The following is an 18,178-nucleotide window of genomic DNA, read 5'->3' on the forward strand; positions in this document are numbered from 1 at the left end:
ATTTAACATATTTTGGAATATCCAAGGACTTATTTGTTCCAAAAAATTGTTCAAGGACTTATTTAACATATTTTGGAATATCCAAGGACTTATTTGTTCCAAAAAATTGTTCAAAGACTTATTTGTTCCAAAAAATTGTTCAAAGACTTATTTAACATGTTTTGGAATGTACAAGGACTTATTTGTTCCAAAAAAAAGTCTAAGGACTTAATCATTCCAAACAAGAAAGTCCATTGGTTTTTATTGTATTTTTCCCATACATATATCTTAGACCATATCTAATGAGATACCTAATTTAAACCAGATACCAAATTTGACCTTAAAGCACTCCAATGGAGACACCAAATCTTGCACCATTTTTTCTGTAATAAATCTAAACAACAACTACGATACATAATGTGAAACCTTTTTAATTTGGAGAATTTTCTAAAAATGATTACTTTGAAAATAAAATTGATTTTTTTATTCTTTTTAACGAGAATCTTTGAAATTAAACGTTTGAAATAGAGAAATATTACTTTATTAATTGCATTGGATATTTTAATAATATAGTTAATGTTGGAGGGTTGAGTTATGGTAAGAAAAATAAGAAGGGGTCTTCACCTTTAGATCAATCATAAATTGAAGATCAACAGTAATAAGATATACCGAGATGCACCAGATCAGTTTTGGTATCAAGCGTGATTCATGGAGTTGGTGTGAGATTAAAAGTGATCAAAGGTCCAGATCCCTTCTTATGTTTCTCATTTTTAACTTTTATTCTCATACGATCCTTCGTATAATGTTGTACTCTCCAAAATAGAGAAAATATAATTTTTTCTGTAGATTTTGATTATCCATTTTAGAGATATAATAGAGAATATGTTGAAAATGCTCTAACCAACTTTTTTTTTATATAGAGGGGGGAGGTCCCTCCTATCAAGAGAAAAAAAAACCAAAAACGTTAAAAGCAACAAATTAAGCACTCCGGTGGGGGCGAACCACAAGCTCTAACCAACTTTAAGTCACATATATGACAATTGTTCAAATTCTAAATGACATTTTGAGTTTATAAATAATAAACACAATGTTTAAAGATTTTTAATTACAAGAAATAAAACTTTAAAACATTCAAATACCCAAACAAGAAAGTCAATAATATTATCACTTAAAAATCAATATCTATGTTTATAAATAATTAAATAAATCAGTACCATGATACGTGACTTTTAATATTGTGTACCAATAAAATTTACAAACTTGGTACGATACTATTAGTCGATTGTATTTGGTACCAATTAATTGATACGATTGGTACTAGTGTTAGTTGATCCGGTTTAAAACACCCTTACAAATCACAAAAAGTCAAGTAACCCCCAAACTTATCGAAACAGTCCGAAGGGCTGATCATTATTCAGCCAACAACTGTATTCTTTCTCATTCACCGGTCACCGTCTCTCTTGTTCATCTCACCAACCCCCCATCGATCTCTTTCAATAAATCTATATAAACAACCATCGCTTTACTCTCTTACTTCCTCTGATTCTCTCTCTACCACCAACCATGGCCGCCTCTTCTTTTTCTCTCTCTCAAGCCGCCACCGGAATCTCTCGCTCCGCCACTCCCCGCCATGGCACCACCACCCAAAACCCATCGTCTATCTCCACCGTCTCACTCCCATCTTTCTCACCCCTCAAATCCACCTCCACTCCTTCCTCGATCCCCGTCACCCAACGCCGTGTGTCCGCCGCTCGCCGCCGTGTCATCTCGTCGGCTGCGGTGGAGGCACTCGAGAAGACTGATACCTCACTTGTGGATAAATCTGTGAACACGATCAGATTCTTGGCGATTGATGCCGTTGAGAAGGCGAATTCCGGCCATCCTGGTCTCCCCATGGGTTGTGCTCCGATGGGTCATGTTTTATACGATGAAGTCATGAGATATAATCCCAAAAACCCTTATTGGTTCAATCGAGATCGCTTTGTTCTCTCCGCCGGCCATGGATGCATGCTCCACTATGCCCTCCTCCACCTCGCCGGCTATGATAGTGTCAAAGTAAGCAATTTCAATTCCTTTTTTCTCTTTTTCCGATCTGGGTATTTCACAAATCCATTTAGTTTCTTCTCTAAAAGGGGATAAATTGGATCATACATGATACACACATATATATACTATACATATATATACACACACTATATATATTTGCGGTATAAACAAGCAATTTGACTTGATTGTGGATCTGGGGTTTTGATTAGTGGAAGATATTTGTATTTTATGCAGCAATTTATGTTCTTTGATTGAATCTATTTGATCATTTGCATTCACAAGTTGTTTGATGGTTTGACTTCTGTTTGGTATCTGCTATTGGTTTGAGCTTGACTCCATAGGTTAAAAGTACCGGGAGGTCCAGGTTCAAATCCAATGAGGAATAAAAATCCTCTTTGGCCACGGAGGTTCAAGTGCGGTGACTCCGGACTATCTGCAAAGCAGATGGTTGTCCTGGGATTAGTCGGTTTGCATAGCGGGTTGGATATCCAGGTTAATAAAAAAAAAAAAAAAAGATTGTATTTTTATGTAAAACTTAAGCTTTTTAAGCTAACCTCTTTGATCATCTCTATGTGTTCATGTTGTTTGAAGATATATACAAGTAGAGGCAGCTTTAAATGAGAATCGTAGATGTTTTGAGAATCGTGGAACCAACTATTTCATGAATTATTCACGATGAATAACTCAAATATTCATGATATTCATCATGAATAATTGGTTCTTTTCAAAATATGTACATGTTTAGGATCTGGGTGTTCTCTTGTAGTTGGGAAAATCGCATTTTTTTGTGTGTGTGGAGACATACAAACAATTGTACATAAGTTTGGGCACGATTTTAAGTTCCTTCGCTATACTCTGTTCCGGGTATTTGCTAAAGGGAAAGAAATATATATTTTACGGCATGATTTGAAGTTCTTTAACCGTAGTCCGATCTTGGTATATGCTTAAGTGGAACATCATAGTGTATGTTGGGACGGAATATGACTGGCGGGACTAAGATAGGCAGGTTAAAGAATTCTGGAAGGTTCTAGAGTCTTAATTTGGCATGGCAGGACAAAAAGATGCTTTCTCTCACCAAGTCTCATCCTGTCCCAGTCTAATAACACACCAGACGTGGGACAGATTTTTGTTCTGTACTGTTATGTCCCGTGTACCAAACGTACCTAAAGCACAATCTTTGAGTTCTTTCAATAATATCTGATTTGGGTATTTGCTTATGTGGAACAAAATTGTATCTTTGTGGCCCAATTTTGTAAGTCCTTTCACTTGATGTGCTTTAGCGTGTGTCTTCGTGTGTGTATGCCTCCAGGAGAACCGAGTGGCCGCTGCTGGCCAGTTAAACGAATGTAATATTTGAATCAAGAATGTTAGAGAGTAGTCGTTCCTGCAAATTTGTTAGGTGTTTGGTGGTGGTGGATGAGTTTATCGTATCCATGGTCTTGATTTTGTTTGATTTGTACCATTTTGGCTATGTTTGTCAAACTAGCCGATAAGCTAGTCATGTTTGGTTTGAAAAAAGCTAGTTGATGAGGTAGATGATAATGTAAAATGACCTAAAAGGACATGTTAAAATTAATTGGAAAACTATAAAGGGACATAATTGGAAAAAAAAAGGAAAAAAAGACCCTGGAGGCTATTGAAACGCTACTTGAAGTAGCTTTTCAAAAAGGTAGCTTATGGCTAACCAAACAGGGCTTTTTCATTAAGCTCAAAAAATATGGCCGTTATCTTTGATAAGAGTTGTTTTTTTTAATAAAAAGCATATATTTAGAGTTTGGTCTGTATTAATGGTTAATGTTTCTTTATCGTTTAGGAAGAGGATCTTAAGCAGTTCCGGCAATGGGGAAGCAAAACTCCCGGCCACCCGGAGAACTTTGAAACCCCCGGTATCGAAGTCACTACTGGTTAGTGCTCTTCCGAGAGAGAAATATAACAGAAATCTTGAAAATAATCTTGATTTCGCTAACCGTTCTTCAATATCTTTCAGGTCCTCTTGGTCAAGGCATTGCCAATGCCGTTGGTCTAGCACTTGCCGAAAAACACTTGGCTGCTCGGTTTAACAAACCAGATGCCGAGATCGTTGACCACTACACGTAAAATCTCGATTTTCTTTTATCTATTCTTCTGTTAAACGAGAGTGTCCGAGCCCGCTTGCACGCATCTCGACTAATCCCAAGGGACCCTGAAAATAGCAGTCAGGAAAATCCGGTCGAGCGGGCCCTAGAGGTTTATTTTCTTTTGTCTTTCTGGTACTGAGAAAATACTCTTATTTTGCTTCAGATATTGTATCATTGGGGATGGTTGTCAAATGGAGGGAATTGCAAACGAAGCTTGTTCACTTGCCGGTCACTGGGGGCTCGGGAAACTCATTGCGTTCTATGACGACAACCACATTTCCATCGATGGTGACACCGAGATTGCTTTCACCGAGAGTGTCGACAAACGTTTTGAAGCCCTCGGGTGGCACATCATCTGGGTAAAGAACGGGAATACGGGTTATGATGAAATCCGTGCCGCGATTCAGGAGGCGAAGTCCGTAACCGACAAACCGACTTTGATCAAGGTGACAACAACGATCGGATTTGGTTCACCGAACAAAGCGAACTCATACAGTGTCCATGGAGCCGCTTTGGGTGCCAAAGAAGTAGATGCAACCCGACAAAATCTTGGATGGCCGCACGAGCCTTTCCATGTTCCCGAGGATGTGAAGAAGTAAGTGAAATACAACAAATACGAAAGGGAATTAAGTCGTGTTCGACCAATTGTTGACTTCCGCTTTTAATTTTTGTTTTGTATATAGGCACTGGAGCCGTCATACTCCCGAGGGGGCGGCTCTTGAAGCCGAGTGGAACGCGAAATTTGCCGCATACGAGAAGAAGTATGCCGAAGATGCAGCAGAGTTGAAGTCTATTGCCGATGGTGTTCTACCTGCTGGTTGGGAGAAAGCTCTTCCCGTAAGAATCTTGCTATTCACACCCTTTTGAAATCCCGGGTTTTTATGAAAATTTGAATAAATTTGTCGGTTTTTGTAGACATATACGCCCGAGATTCCCGCCGATGCCACTCGAAACCTCTCGCAAGCATGCCTGAACGCATTAGCACCGGTTCTTCCCGGGCTCATCGGTGGAAGTGCTGACCTGGCGTCTTCCAACATGACGCTGATGAAAATGTTCGGTGATTTCCAGAAGAAAACTCCAGAAGAACGTAACGTCCGGTTCGGAGTCCGCGAACACGGTATGGGAGCCATCTGTAACGGTATTGCTCTACATAGCCCCGGCTTCATTCCTTACTGTGCTACTTTCTTCGTTTTCACCGATTATATGAGAGGTGCGATGCGCATATCGGCTTTATCTGAAGCTGGGGTCATCTACGTGATGACCCACGACTCGATCGGGCTGGGTGAGGACGGACCCACCCATCAGCCCATCGAGCATTTAGCCAGTTTCCGGGCCATGCCCAACATTCTCATGCTTCGACCCGCTGACGGAAACGAAACGGCCGGAGCATACAAGGTCGCAGTCGAAAGCCGAAAGCGACCGTCAGTTCTCGCCCTTTCCCGACAAAAACTCCCCAACTTGCCCGGGACCTCCATCAAAGGAGTCGCAAAAGGCGGGTACACGATTTCCGACAATTCCAGCGGAAACAAACCCGATGTCATCTTGATCGGAACCGGTTCCGAGCTCGAAATTGCGGAGAAAGCTGCCGATGAACTCAGAAAGGACGGAAAAGCCGTTAGAGTTGTGTCGTTCGTATCGTGGGAGCTTTTCGACGAACAATCCGATGACTACAAGGAGAGCGTTCTTCCTGCCAAAGTGACGGCTAGGGTTAGCATCGAAGCCGGAACGACTTTTGGGTGGGAGAAAATTGTCGGAAGTAAAGGAAAGGCTATCGGGATCGATAAATTTGGCGCAAGTGCACCAGCCGGAAAGATATACAAGGAATATGGTATTACAAAAGAAGCTGTTATAGCAGCAGCTAATGAAGTTTGCTAGGGTTCTTCAAGTTCGGGGCCCATGAAACACGAGAAAACTTCAGTTGTTCGTGTTCAATAGCATCGTTAACGATTCAAAAAACAATAAAACGAAGAACGGAGAGATCGGTAGTTCGTGAATTATTGAATCTTCGTGAATTTTGTATCGATACTCAAAGAACGTTTTTTAGATTTATAATTTCGTGTGTTTGATCATTTGACGAGATGTTTTGAGCGATGAATTTGTTCGGGATTGGTTTTTCGTTTCAAATAAATTGTCGGTTTTGCGGAAACGCCAAAAGGAGTACGTGTTTGTTAGAATTTAGAATCGGGTTTTTCGAACAACATGGTTACAACCGAACCAAATCAAACCGTACCGTTGTAATTTATGGTTCTTGTGTAAGTAAAATTACTGAAATACCCACAATTGAATATGCATATGAGGTGAATAATTTAACAAGAATATTATCATAATTTGTTAATGTACTCTGAATCTATGGGATTTGATATAACTTGTGAATACATTATAACTATCAATTAAACTGAACTTAAACATATTATTTGTGAACACCACAATAAGGAATTTCTTAAGGTTGTTTACATTATGTGTTAGGACTGAAAGTCAGTGTAAAATTGTATTTATCTTGAAAGTTTATTTTGTTTATAATTGTATAAAAGTCACCGTATTTGACTTTTATTAAATAGTTTGACTTTGACATTTGTCTAATAGTTTGACCCTATGAATAGGGTGAGTTCTTGTAATTGTAAGTAGGATGCTCAWTGTAAATTCATATACGTAATAGAGAGTTTGACTAGACTTTGAAGATATTGACTTTCTCTCTCAACTTCTCCTACATGTTCTTGATTGTAAATTCAGATCTGCCATAGATATTGAAGCTTTATTGAATATTGATCATTGTTAGGGACTACAATTGGTATCAGAGCAGATTTGCAGGAAATTTGTTTGAAGAAATCATCAAGAGTTGTTGAAATTTCTGAAAATTCATGATTTTATATTCTTGAATGTTCTTAACTATTTTTCATGAATTCTTCTTAAATCTTTCATTCTTGGATATTTGATTGTTAAAATGATGATCGTTGTGTACGTTTTACATAAAGATTCGTTGTTACTTCTTTGATTTTGAATTTTGATCATCGATAGTTGAGATTTGAAGAGTTTATAAAATTTTGATATTCTTGATGTTTATGTAAAAACTCATCAAAAAGTTAGAGTTTGATCCAATCTTTTCTGAGTTTTTGTAAGTTTTTGTGTTTGTGTGTTATTCTGATCCTTGTTTTGAGCGATTTATTCTCATCCAAGTAAATTTCTTGATCGGATAAGCAGTTATTTGTTGAGCAACGTGAGCGGATTTCAGTACATGAAGCAGGCGAATTTTTTTTTATGCAGTGAGTGGTTTATAGTTGTTGACAGGATAAGGAACAGCTATTTTCAGCTTCTGTTGAGCGGTTTATTTTCTCTTATAGTGATCTGTTTGAGCGATGTTTGACCAATTTAGTTGACTCTGTTGTGTGCCAGTGAGCAATTTAAGCTCATCTGTTTGAGCTGTTTAAGCATTGTGGGTTGTTTGATAATCAGTCTTGATCATTTTAAACCCAGTTTATCTCCATGAAGTGAGCGATATTCATCCTTGCTTTGCTAGAGAGTTGAGCGATTAAGATTGTTTAGTGAGTGATCTAAAACTGTCTTGAGCGGATTAAGAAATTATGCAGTAAGCGATTTAAGACTCCACTTGTCCGTATTAAGATCAAGCTTGAGCGACTTATATTAGAAGATGAGCGATTTATATCAACTAGTTAGCGAAAGTGACTGAATAAGGATCATAGTGGTGAGCGAGTTACACCATGCAGTGAGCAGTTTACTTCTTATAGTAAACGATTTAAAGTTGTCTTAACCAGATTAGGAGCTGCATTGAGCGATTTAGAGAATGCATAAGTTCTATGCTGTGAGCGATTTAGATCCATGTGTTATGCGGTTTAGACAGTAGCTTAACCGGATTAATCTTGGTCTTGAACGATTTAGCTAGTTATCTGGCTTCCCTTGAGTGATTAAGTCATGGCTTTGAGCAACTTAGATAGCATGCAGTAATTGTTTCAAGTTCATGCAGTGAGTAGCTTTCTTAATGCAGTGAGCGGATAAGAATCAACAAGTGTGTGAGCGGTTTAAATACTAAGCAGTGAGCGATTTTTTTTTCTCTTGAGCGAATATAGAGAGACTGTAGTGAGCGGATATGAGTATACCTTGTTGACTGGTTTTATATCTTAGTCTTGAGCGGATGTTGAGTGGATAAGAAGCATAGCCTGTGCGATGTTCATGCAGTGGTGATCGGATTAGAAACTAGGAGGTAAGCAATTTATCTTGAGTGAGTTTTGAGCAATTTAAACCTGCAGTTGACCGGATTCAGGATCTGTTTTGAGCGAGTTTGTGATACCTTGCTTATTTGTTGAGTGTATTAAGATAGTCCTGTGACTGTTTTTAAATTCATGCAGTGACCAGTCTTGAGTGATATTTTTTTTTGCTTGAGCGATTTATTTGAGTGGGTAAAGGTTGGTTTGATAAGTTTGATTGTTTTAGAATCTGTTTTGACCATTGTTAAGAGGCTTATTTTGACTGGATTTTGAAGTCAGCTTTGAACAGTTTCTTTCATAAAGCAATATATTTCATGCATGTGTTCATAATAAGTTGTCAAGATTAAATCAAAGTGTCAAGTTTGTCATTTTTTTAAATTCTTTTGATTCATATTTCTTTGATCATTTTTCTTGAACTGCATAGATCCTATATCTGATCAATCTTATTTTTGTTTAAAATGGCAGATATTTTTGAGGAGGAGAATAAAGTGTTGAGAACTCAGATTTCCATGCTGGAAAAGAGTATAGTGGACTATAAAGACAAATACATAAACATGTTTACTGAAAATGATGCTAATGTGAAACTTATTGCAAGTTTACAAAAAGATCATAAAGCAGCATTGGAAAGAGTTGAGAATGATTTGAATTATAAGATTAATAAACTTGAGAAAACTTTGGATTCTGAAAGAAGTGAGTTAGATTCTGAAAGAAGTGAGTTAAATGATGAAATTAGAAGTTCAAACAAGATAAAACAAGATTTAGTCAATAAACTTCATAAAGCAGAGTCTGAACTGAATGCTGTAAGGAATTTTCCAAAAAAGAAAACTAAAGAGACTGAAGAGCTTACAGAGAAACTTTATGAAACTTAAAAGAAAGTTATTAATGAAAGGAAGTTATTGAAAAAACAAAAAGAAAAGGTTTTAGAAGCGGAAAATGATATGAATGTTGAGAGGAAGAAACTTGAGAAAGAGAAGAAGAGAGTAATTGAACTAGAAAGAAAATTTGGAACTGAACGTGTATCTTACGAGAAAAGGATTAACTCTCTAGAGCTAAATGCAAAAATGCTTTTAAAGCAAATCTCATATTTTGAGCAGCTGATCATCTTGGAACGAGCCAAGAATGATAAAGAAAAGAAAGATATCTCTGAAGACTGTCAGAGTCAATTACAAAAATTATCTAAAAGCATTGATCTAAAGCAGAAGGCTTTAGACGAAGAGAAAAAGCAATTTGCCCTTGAGAAAAGAAATACTTCAAATAAGTATATAGCAATTGCTAAAGAGCTTGCAAATAAGAAAAAGTGGCTTGACATCGCTTCGGAGAATGAAAAGAGTAGCTCAGATGAAGAGAAACGAGAGTTAATAAATCAGAAGAGAAAGTTTGAAATGCTACAGAAGGAGTTAGAAGGTAAACTCTTGGACACTACAAGCAAATTGTCTGATCTAAAGACAGACCTTGAAACTGAGATGAAGATGAGAATTGCACTTAAATTAAATTTGATTTAGTTACTGCTAAAAGAGACCAGCTTTTACAAAAAGTCAAAGACTTTTCTTGTGCACAAAGCTCAGTTGGTTCTCCATCACAATGTAAAACTAGCTTTTATGACTGTTCCAAATCGAACAGTTATTCTAGCAGCCCTAAATCTACTGTTTCTAAGAACTATTCTCGTTCTTCTAATCAGTATTATCAAGGGTATGTCATTGGATCACCCAATTATTCTTCTAAAATTAAAAGCATTTGGGTTAGTAAATCTGAATCTGTTTCAACTCGTACTCTTGTTACTACTAATAATCTTCCTTATTTTGTGAGATCCAATTCTGACTTGATAAATCTTAGCAAAAAAAGGATCATGTGCTCCAGATGTAAATCAACAGATTTTGTGAACAAGAAGATATATAACAGATGGAGTACAAACAACAGATATCAGAACAGTTCGAAAGGTAAGAACAGGTATGATCACAATTACTGGTACGGATCATATTTTATTCCTGATCATCCTGTTCACAGTGCTAAAAAAATATATCTAATAAGAATAAATGGTTTGGAAGTTACAACATACCCCAACACGATACTAACATAATAGGACCCAAATTCATTTGGGTACCAAAATCTACTTAATCTGGTTTTGCAGGTGTGTCAATTTTGTGTTGATCAGAATATAATTTTAGTGATACACCAATGCAGGGGGAGTTGTAATTTATTCCAAATAAGGCTTCTAAACACTCAGTTTAGAACTCGTGCTTAAAATATTTCTTTTTTAATTTTTGAGCTTAACTGAAACATTTCTGAAATCTACTTTCTAAGGGGAGTCTCTAGAAAGTTCAATAAATATTTTTGGAAAGTGAATATTTTTTTGGGAAACGAGTACTTTTTCAGAATAGGTATTTCCTGATATTTTACTTGTGTAATTTCTCATCGTACATAACTCCAATACCTGTTTCAGCTATTTTTCAAACTATTATTATCACGTCACTTATAAGAAAATCATTTTCGGTGATAATACACTCGTTTGTATTCAAAGTTTGTTTTCTGATATTTTTTTTTACTTTGATTGATATACATTCTGATATTTTTTTTACTTTGATTGATATACTTTTTATAATTCTTTGAATATTCAGAATCTGTAAACTTGTTCTTACAAATCTTCATTCATTTCTCTCGCATTCTGAATAATCTGATCGTTGTCACATCATTCTTTTGTTAATTGTGCTTAAAGCTAAATTTTTTATCAATTGTATCTGATCTTTGTGCTTTATATGCAATATTATTTTTGATCAACTCTTGTGATTAAATGTGCATAACTATAAATTTTTAGGAGGGACTGAGTGCTTATCAGAAATATCTCAATGGAATGTCAGAACCGACAAACCTACCCATGAGGACAACCATATCTGAGTGAGCTTTAAATCAAAAAGGGTTTGYGTGCCGAKAYTAAAATGAAAATGAGAGGGGTAGTTGTTGTGAGCTAAAAGAATTGACTAGAGTTGTATCATGATTAAAAGAATATAAGAATCATGTTCCAAACTTGTAAAATCTGGGCATACCACACAATCTATTAGTTCTTAATTCTTTAGAGACTAATATTGAAAAAGGCAAAGCCCAGGCCAATTCTTGTTACAACCCCACCAGCTACTCATTTATCTCTCAACAGATAAGTGTTTCAATAATACTTGGGGCACGACGCTCATTATCTATCAATTTCTCATTCGGAGAAAGTTGATATTGAATCAGAAGGATATATGTCCCCCCTTCAAGTCTTTTTGATCACATAATTGAGTCTGATAAATTTGTGTAGTCCACACAGTTTATCTTTTTGAGCCTAAACAGAAGCATACGTTGCTTTATCTTTCTACACTACACAGATTTAGCATTTTATATGTTAATTTGCCAAAATATTCATAGATATGCTATTTTTATGCTATCAAATATTGAATGGAAGACCTGGTGAGATGAGCATCAAAAAGTCTCATATATACAGTACATCCGTTGTACTGAGTATATCTGTTATACTCACAGGCCAATCTTTTTATAAGAATGAAAACAATTTCATACGTTGAAATTGGCTGTTATCTTCCCATTCCCTTAATCTGAAAAGATTAAACAAGTGGATTTGAAAAGACCTACTTACAATTTCTTGAATTGGCGGCTTACGCGGATGATTTCATTCATCTTGTGTATGATGGAATGATTCTCATTTCATCATAAGGGGGAGTATGTAATAATGAATGAAATGTCCAATTCCGAACATTTTAAAGGGAATCTGATGTAAAGATCAAGGCGGAGTAACTTCAAATCTGGCAAAAGACTCAAAAGAAGTGCGACTGGAGATGATTACAAAAGATTATTTCGATGCCACAACGTCTGAGAGTTTTTGAATGAGAAGATCATTGTTTCAAAAGTTTACCAAATAAAAAGTTTGTGATTTGTTGTCTGAAGATTCTTTGAAGATCACATCTTGTACATTGTTTCTGATGATTACTGTTCTACAATGTCAAAAGAGAAGATCATCACGGTTCTACATTCGAGGGGGAGAATGTTAAAAGATCTTTCTCAACAAACTATTGCTTGAAGATTTCAAGTTGAAGTTTGTTTTTGAAGAAGTCATAATGTGCTTAAAGTTTCAAAGTTCAAACATGACTCCAAGCGCGGAACTTCTTTCAAGTCAGAATACAAAGGGGGAGAATGTTAGGACTGAAAGTCAATATAAAATTGTATTCGTCTTGAAAGTTTATTTTGTCTATAATTGTATAAAAGTCACCGTGTTTGACTTTTATTAGATAGTTTGACTTTGACATTTGTCTAATAGTTTGACCATATAAATAGAGTGAGTTCTTGTAATTGTAAGTAGGATGCTCAATGTAAATTCATATACGTAATAGAGAGTTTGACTAGACTTTGAAGATATTGACTTTCTCTCTCAACTTCTCCTACATGTTCTTGATTGTAAATTCAGATCTGCCATAGATATTGAAGCTTTATTGAAGATTGATCATTGTTAGGGACTACATTGTGTTCACCTACGTATACATTCAATATTGCGTGTAGTTTGTGGAGAGAGGAAAGAGGAGAAAAAAGGAGAGAGAAATAAAGGTGAGTTTTAAGTGAGTTACGATCAAAAACGTAAGAATGGATCTCCACCGTTAGATAGACATTAGGATGAGAAACATCGAAATACACCAGATCAGTTTTCGTATCAAACGTAATTCATTAATGGATTTGAAAATAAAAAATTATCAAAGGTTCAAATCATTTCTTATATTTTTCACATAAAAGTCCATGAGATAACACCTCCCTTACATACATATAGGTAAAGGCATGAGACACTATGGGAAGACTTTAAACAAATAAAACATGGATGCCTCAACTCTTGACATGATGCCACATAAAGTCAACCCCTAAACTTAGGTAATAGTCAAACTAAGAAAATTTTCATTTAGATTCCAAACTTTTTATTATTTTTAATTTTTAAAATGTTTTTCTAACGGGTTATTGTCATAAAACTCAACGGTAAAGTGCCACATTGACGTGGTGGAAGTCATCAACTACTGATTCAGAAATCCTTATCTATTTGAATTGATTTACAGTGCCAGTTTGGTCTACCGTTTAATGAGTAGTTATTCTTTTTTACTGTCTTATACATATAATTTTACTTTGGATACAGTATTTTTGGATAGATCAATTTGGTCCATATATACAAAAACAGATATACAAATCAAGTATAGATTTTATACGATTAAAAATTATATTTTGTACTTATAACTTTTAGATATGACAAATTACATTAAAAATTCAAATTGATATTAGCTATGTTCTCATTGTTATAATCAGTGATCATCTTTCAAAATATCTATTTTAAATATCTATAGCTTCTCATGTAAAGAATATGGAGACTATTACGCTCTGTTTTGTAGTAGCTTAGTGAGTTTAAAGGTATTCATAGCTTATTTGATCAGTTATTTAATAAGTTTCTAGAAAGAAGAAACGTTACAAATAGAAAAAAAATCATAATATATACAAATAGATTTGTCCATACAGACTTTTATTCATATAAGAATTAATGAAAACTCAACTGAACAATCTCTAATTAAATTTGTGTCGTCTAAAGTTTGGACTACAAAAACTTGACTCTATTTTGATTTCTAAAAATTATAGATTTTAAAACTTAATTTTCCAAAATAGAATTAGTTTTAGAGTAAATTATGTTCTTGATCCTTATGGTTTATGTTTTAACATTTTGGTTCCCTATTTTGACATATCTATGGATTACATCCATGTGGCTGCATTTTATAACGCATTGGGTCGCTAAATCTAACTTCGTCTTTGAAATCTCTCCGTTAAAGTGGTCATGTGCACAACACATGATGGGTAGTTTGGTCATTTTATGCATTTCCCTCATTTTACATTAAAAAAACAAAAACAACCAAAACAAACACCAATAACATATTGTCACATGTCCCTCTTCCCTCTCCCTCTTCCCGCCATAATTGGGTTGGATTGTAAAAATGTTGTACACCGTCCAACCCAACCTGCATGCACCCCTACGAAAGATGTTTCTCGGATGACTAATTCCTTCATGTGCCTCTCACTAACACTCATCACACCAAAGTGTCGGTGGTACCATTCCCCCAAGAATCTTATGCACATGCCGACAAAGAAAAAGGTTAGACTTAACGCCTAGTGAGGTCAAGTAGTTTTCATCAGTTATATAAAAACGGTAAAACAGAAAGTATATTATTTAGACCACTATTTCCAAATTAAATGCATTTAGAATAAAGAAGATATTTTTTCCAATCCTACCATTTTCATGATGAATTAAAACACTCATCAAACATGAAACCCAAACCCAATGCTCATACAAAATGCGAATGAGGATAAAAATCCAAATACCGAAAACATGGATATAACTCTTTTATCCCAAATATTGATCAGGAGAGGATCCAATATATCAGAACCATAAATTGTGGTTACTCACAGAAACCCGAGTAATATTAAAACATGGATATTACACTATCCAAAATAACATTTAACAACAAGGGAAACCTATATCCATTAAGAGAGACGTGAACACAAAAGTATGTCATTCGAACAACGTTGCCGTATGACACTTCACAACTTAAAGCCCAAGTGTCCATACGACTTCTTAACAAGTTTCACCTTAATGGTTGGTTGACCTTAATGTTTACTCCCATTGGTAACACCTCACGGCTCGGCACACTTAAGGACTACCTCCAAGGCATTACCTCAAGCGGCGAATATCCTAGTGCCTACCTCCAAGGTAGCACCTCTAGACTCACCCCTCAGAATGCCTATTTGAACAGTTCAAAGGTCATGAAACAAGGGTCTTGATGATAGAGTCGTGGTGTAGAGGGAACCATGGATCTGTGGTGTATAGGGTCGTCGTGGGTTAACACTTCGACGGTCTCATATCTAAATTTGTAGGAGTATTTTGGATATGGATCTAAAGAGGAAGGGGAGTCATGGTGTGAGAGTGTGAGGTTTCACCAAAGAAGGAGATGGCCTTAGATCCACCACCTTCTAGCACATGTAAATCGTGATGGCTTCAGTTCCCTTCATAAACCGCATGCTTCCCAAGCTCTCCCGGCACCACCAGTTTCACCACCATTCGCCACCTTCCTCCTCCCACCACCATCATCTCGCCTCTGGCATGTGGTTTTTTGGTGGGACGATAATATTAATCATATATAAAGTAAATTACATGATTAAAATCAAATTAAATGATTAAAATGCCCTCTTCAGTTAACCCATTTAACATAAATTTTGGACAGAGTTAGATTTAGGGACTAAATATATTATAAAATGTAAATTACAGGGACATAATCCATAAATATTTTAAAATAAGGATGAGAGTTCTAAGACATGTAAATAACACTCTTAATTTTATTTCATATTAATATAATTTAATATTTTAGATACACACGTGTTCTTGTCTCGTGTGGTCACCTCCTTCTCACGGGAGCTTGTCTCTTTGACTCCCTCGTGCCGTTATAGAAATTATATTATATATTAATATTAATTAATACAAACTTATAAAATAATTATAATATTTATTTCTTTTATTTTATATATATATATATATAATATATATATATATATATAATATATATATATATAGGGTCGGGTTCACGTAAGACCAAAGAATTTTCGTGAGACCCGTAAGACCAATTTATGTTCATTGATCAATTTTATAAGTTAATGATCTAATGGTCTAAAGTTGCAAGGTGGCAGTTTTGTAAATATGTAGAAGTCTCGTGGCATTTATGAATTTTCAGATCTGACGATTATAAATCTAATCTAAGGGTTGAGAATTGGTCTTACGGGTCTCACGAAAAACCATTGGTCTCACATGATCCCAAGTCTATATATATATATATATATATATATATATATATATATATATATATATTATCTAGTTACATTTATAATCAGTATTATATTCATTTTCAAAAAATGGAAATAGCAAATTACTTTTTAATAAGGTCATTTTTTAAAAGGTATTCTGATTTCACTTCTGATTTATAAGTGGTGGTATTGAAGTTTGATATCTAGAGCAGTAAGACTGTTTGTTTTTACATCTGAAATCTGAATCGGTCAAACTAGTGCAAAAATATAAAAGATAAATAGTTTTTTACAAAAGTATAAATGATAAATAGTTTTTGCTAACAAATCTCTTCTAGCTCCCAAAATTTGAACCATTTGATGGATGATGGATTAAAATTAAGAGGTATTAAGGTATACGTTTACCACTTAAAATTTCAAAGAACATTTAAAGCTTTTAAGCTCTTATTTATAAAAAACGCTCTTAATACTCAAACGTCTGAATGAATCATACTTCAAAAACATTAAGAAACAATTTTGAAAAAAAATTAAAATAAACATATCAATTTAAATGCATTGTATTCAAGATCTTGAAATAAAAATATAATTTAATTAACCATTTTGGTCGGTCATTTTTAATTTCCTTTTTTGAAAAGCATATTCCTTGTTACCAATTTCAAATAGATTTATTTTAATTTATTAATTTAAAATAATTAATATACATTAAAAATAGTTATAATTAAATTATTTAACATATATTTATTAATTATAATTTAACAATAAGCATTTTAAATGTATATTAATTAATGTAAGTATATTAGTTAAGAGCAAATTACATGAAAAAGTAACGTACTTTAACTTGAATTCTATTTTGGATAACGTACGTTCAAAACTTTCATTTTGGTACATAAGATGTAAATTTTTAAGCATTTAAGTATTCGTGTAACTAGTTAAAGCATTAATAGGTTATCATGTTGATGTGGCAAGTGATGTGGTATCCAATTCAGTATTATTTGTTGAAGTATTAACCAGATACCACATCACTCGCCACATCAACATGGTAACCGATTAATGTTTCAACCGATTACTCAGGTACTTAAATGTCTAAAACTTTACATCTTAGGTACCAAAATAAAAGTTTTAAAAGTACATTACCGAAAATAGGAATCAAGTTAGAGTACGTTACTTTTTCATGCAATTTGCCCATTAATTAAATCCATATTCTTTATCTTATATAACTATAATATTTTTTGTATATTAATTAGTTTTAGTAAATTACTTATACTTATACTTATACTTTTATATCTTATTATTTAGTATATTGCCGAGTATTATTTGTAAATTTGCTCATTATAGCATATTTTATTGATTAAAGGAGCATCACATCCTAAAAATGAAAGTTGAGGAAGAGATCAAATCTGTTATAAAATAGAGTATCAAAAATTAAAATATCTAAAAAAATTACATCCAACTCCAACAAGTATTCTATGTGGAGATGCTTCATTTCTCCATTTTAGCATAGCTTTTGGAGATGCTCTTACTTGTTAACTTAGGTTATGTTTCGCAAACTAGTTGATAAACTAGCTATTAACTTATAAGCTAGATAGTAGCTGATAAGGTAGTTAATGAACAAATTATGTTTGACAAGAACTACCTGATAAGAATGTAAAATGACAAAAAAGACATCTTGAAAAATTAATCAACTATAATATTTTAAAATATAATTGAAACAAATCTCTAATAATATCATATAAATTAACTGATATAAACAAGATGGTAAAAAGATAGAAAATTTAATATATCGATTAAAAGAATTTCAAATTGATTATTATATATATTATAATATTTGGATTTGTTAAAACGAATTTTAGAAGAAAAAAAATTATTTATGGTTTTAAATAACCATTACATATACTATGAATAAAAATAAATATGGTGTATCTCACACGTCCTAATTAATTAATAATTTTTCAAAAAGTATAT

At 34.3% G+C, this 18,178-nt stretch overlaps 1 protein-coding gene across 1 annotated transcript; it reads left to right on the forward strand.

Moving 5' to 3' along the window:
• Positions 1–1,520: 1,520 nt before the first annotated feature.
• On the forward strand, positions 1,521–6,296 carry LOC112529722 (transketolase, chloroplastic-like). The gene is made up of 6 exons (XM_025141095.1): positions 1,521–2,034; positions 3,839–3,929; positions 4,013–4,118; positions 4,306–4,737; positions 4,826–4,979; positions 5,058–6,296. The coding sequence occupies exons 1-6, from the start codon at positions 1,543–1,545 to the stop codon at positions 6,015–6,017; spliced, it is 2,235 nt and encodes a 744-aa protein (XP_024996863.1). The 5' UTR covers positions 1,521–1,542; the 3' UTR covers positions 6,018–6,296.
• Positions 6,297–18,178: the final 11,882 nt, after the last annotated feature.

This window comes from Cynara cardunculus (assembly GCF_001531365.2).
Source record: "Cynara cardunculus var. scolymus isolate 2C chromosome LG 16, CcrdV1, whole genome shotgun sequence".
Lineage (NCBI taxonomy): Eukaryota > Viridiplantae > Streptophyta > Magnoliopsida > Asterales > Asteraceae > Cynara > Cynara cardunculus.

Excerpts from the sequence above, each read along its gene's own strand:
- LOC112529722 (XM_025141095.1), top strand. The coding sequence starts at position 1,543 with ATGGCCGCCTCTTCTTTTTCTCTCTCTCAAGCCGCCACCGGAATCTCT. Across the intron at positions 4,738-4,825 it reads GTTCCCGAGGATGTGAAGAA|GCACTGGAGCCGTCATACTC; the intron begins GTAAGTGAAATA and ends TTTTGTATATAG. Across the intron at positions 4,980-5,057 it reads GTTGGGAGAAAGCTCTTCCC|ACATATACGCCCGAGATTCC; the intron begins GTAAGAATCTTG and ends CGGTTTTTGTAG.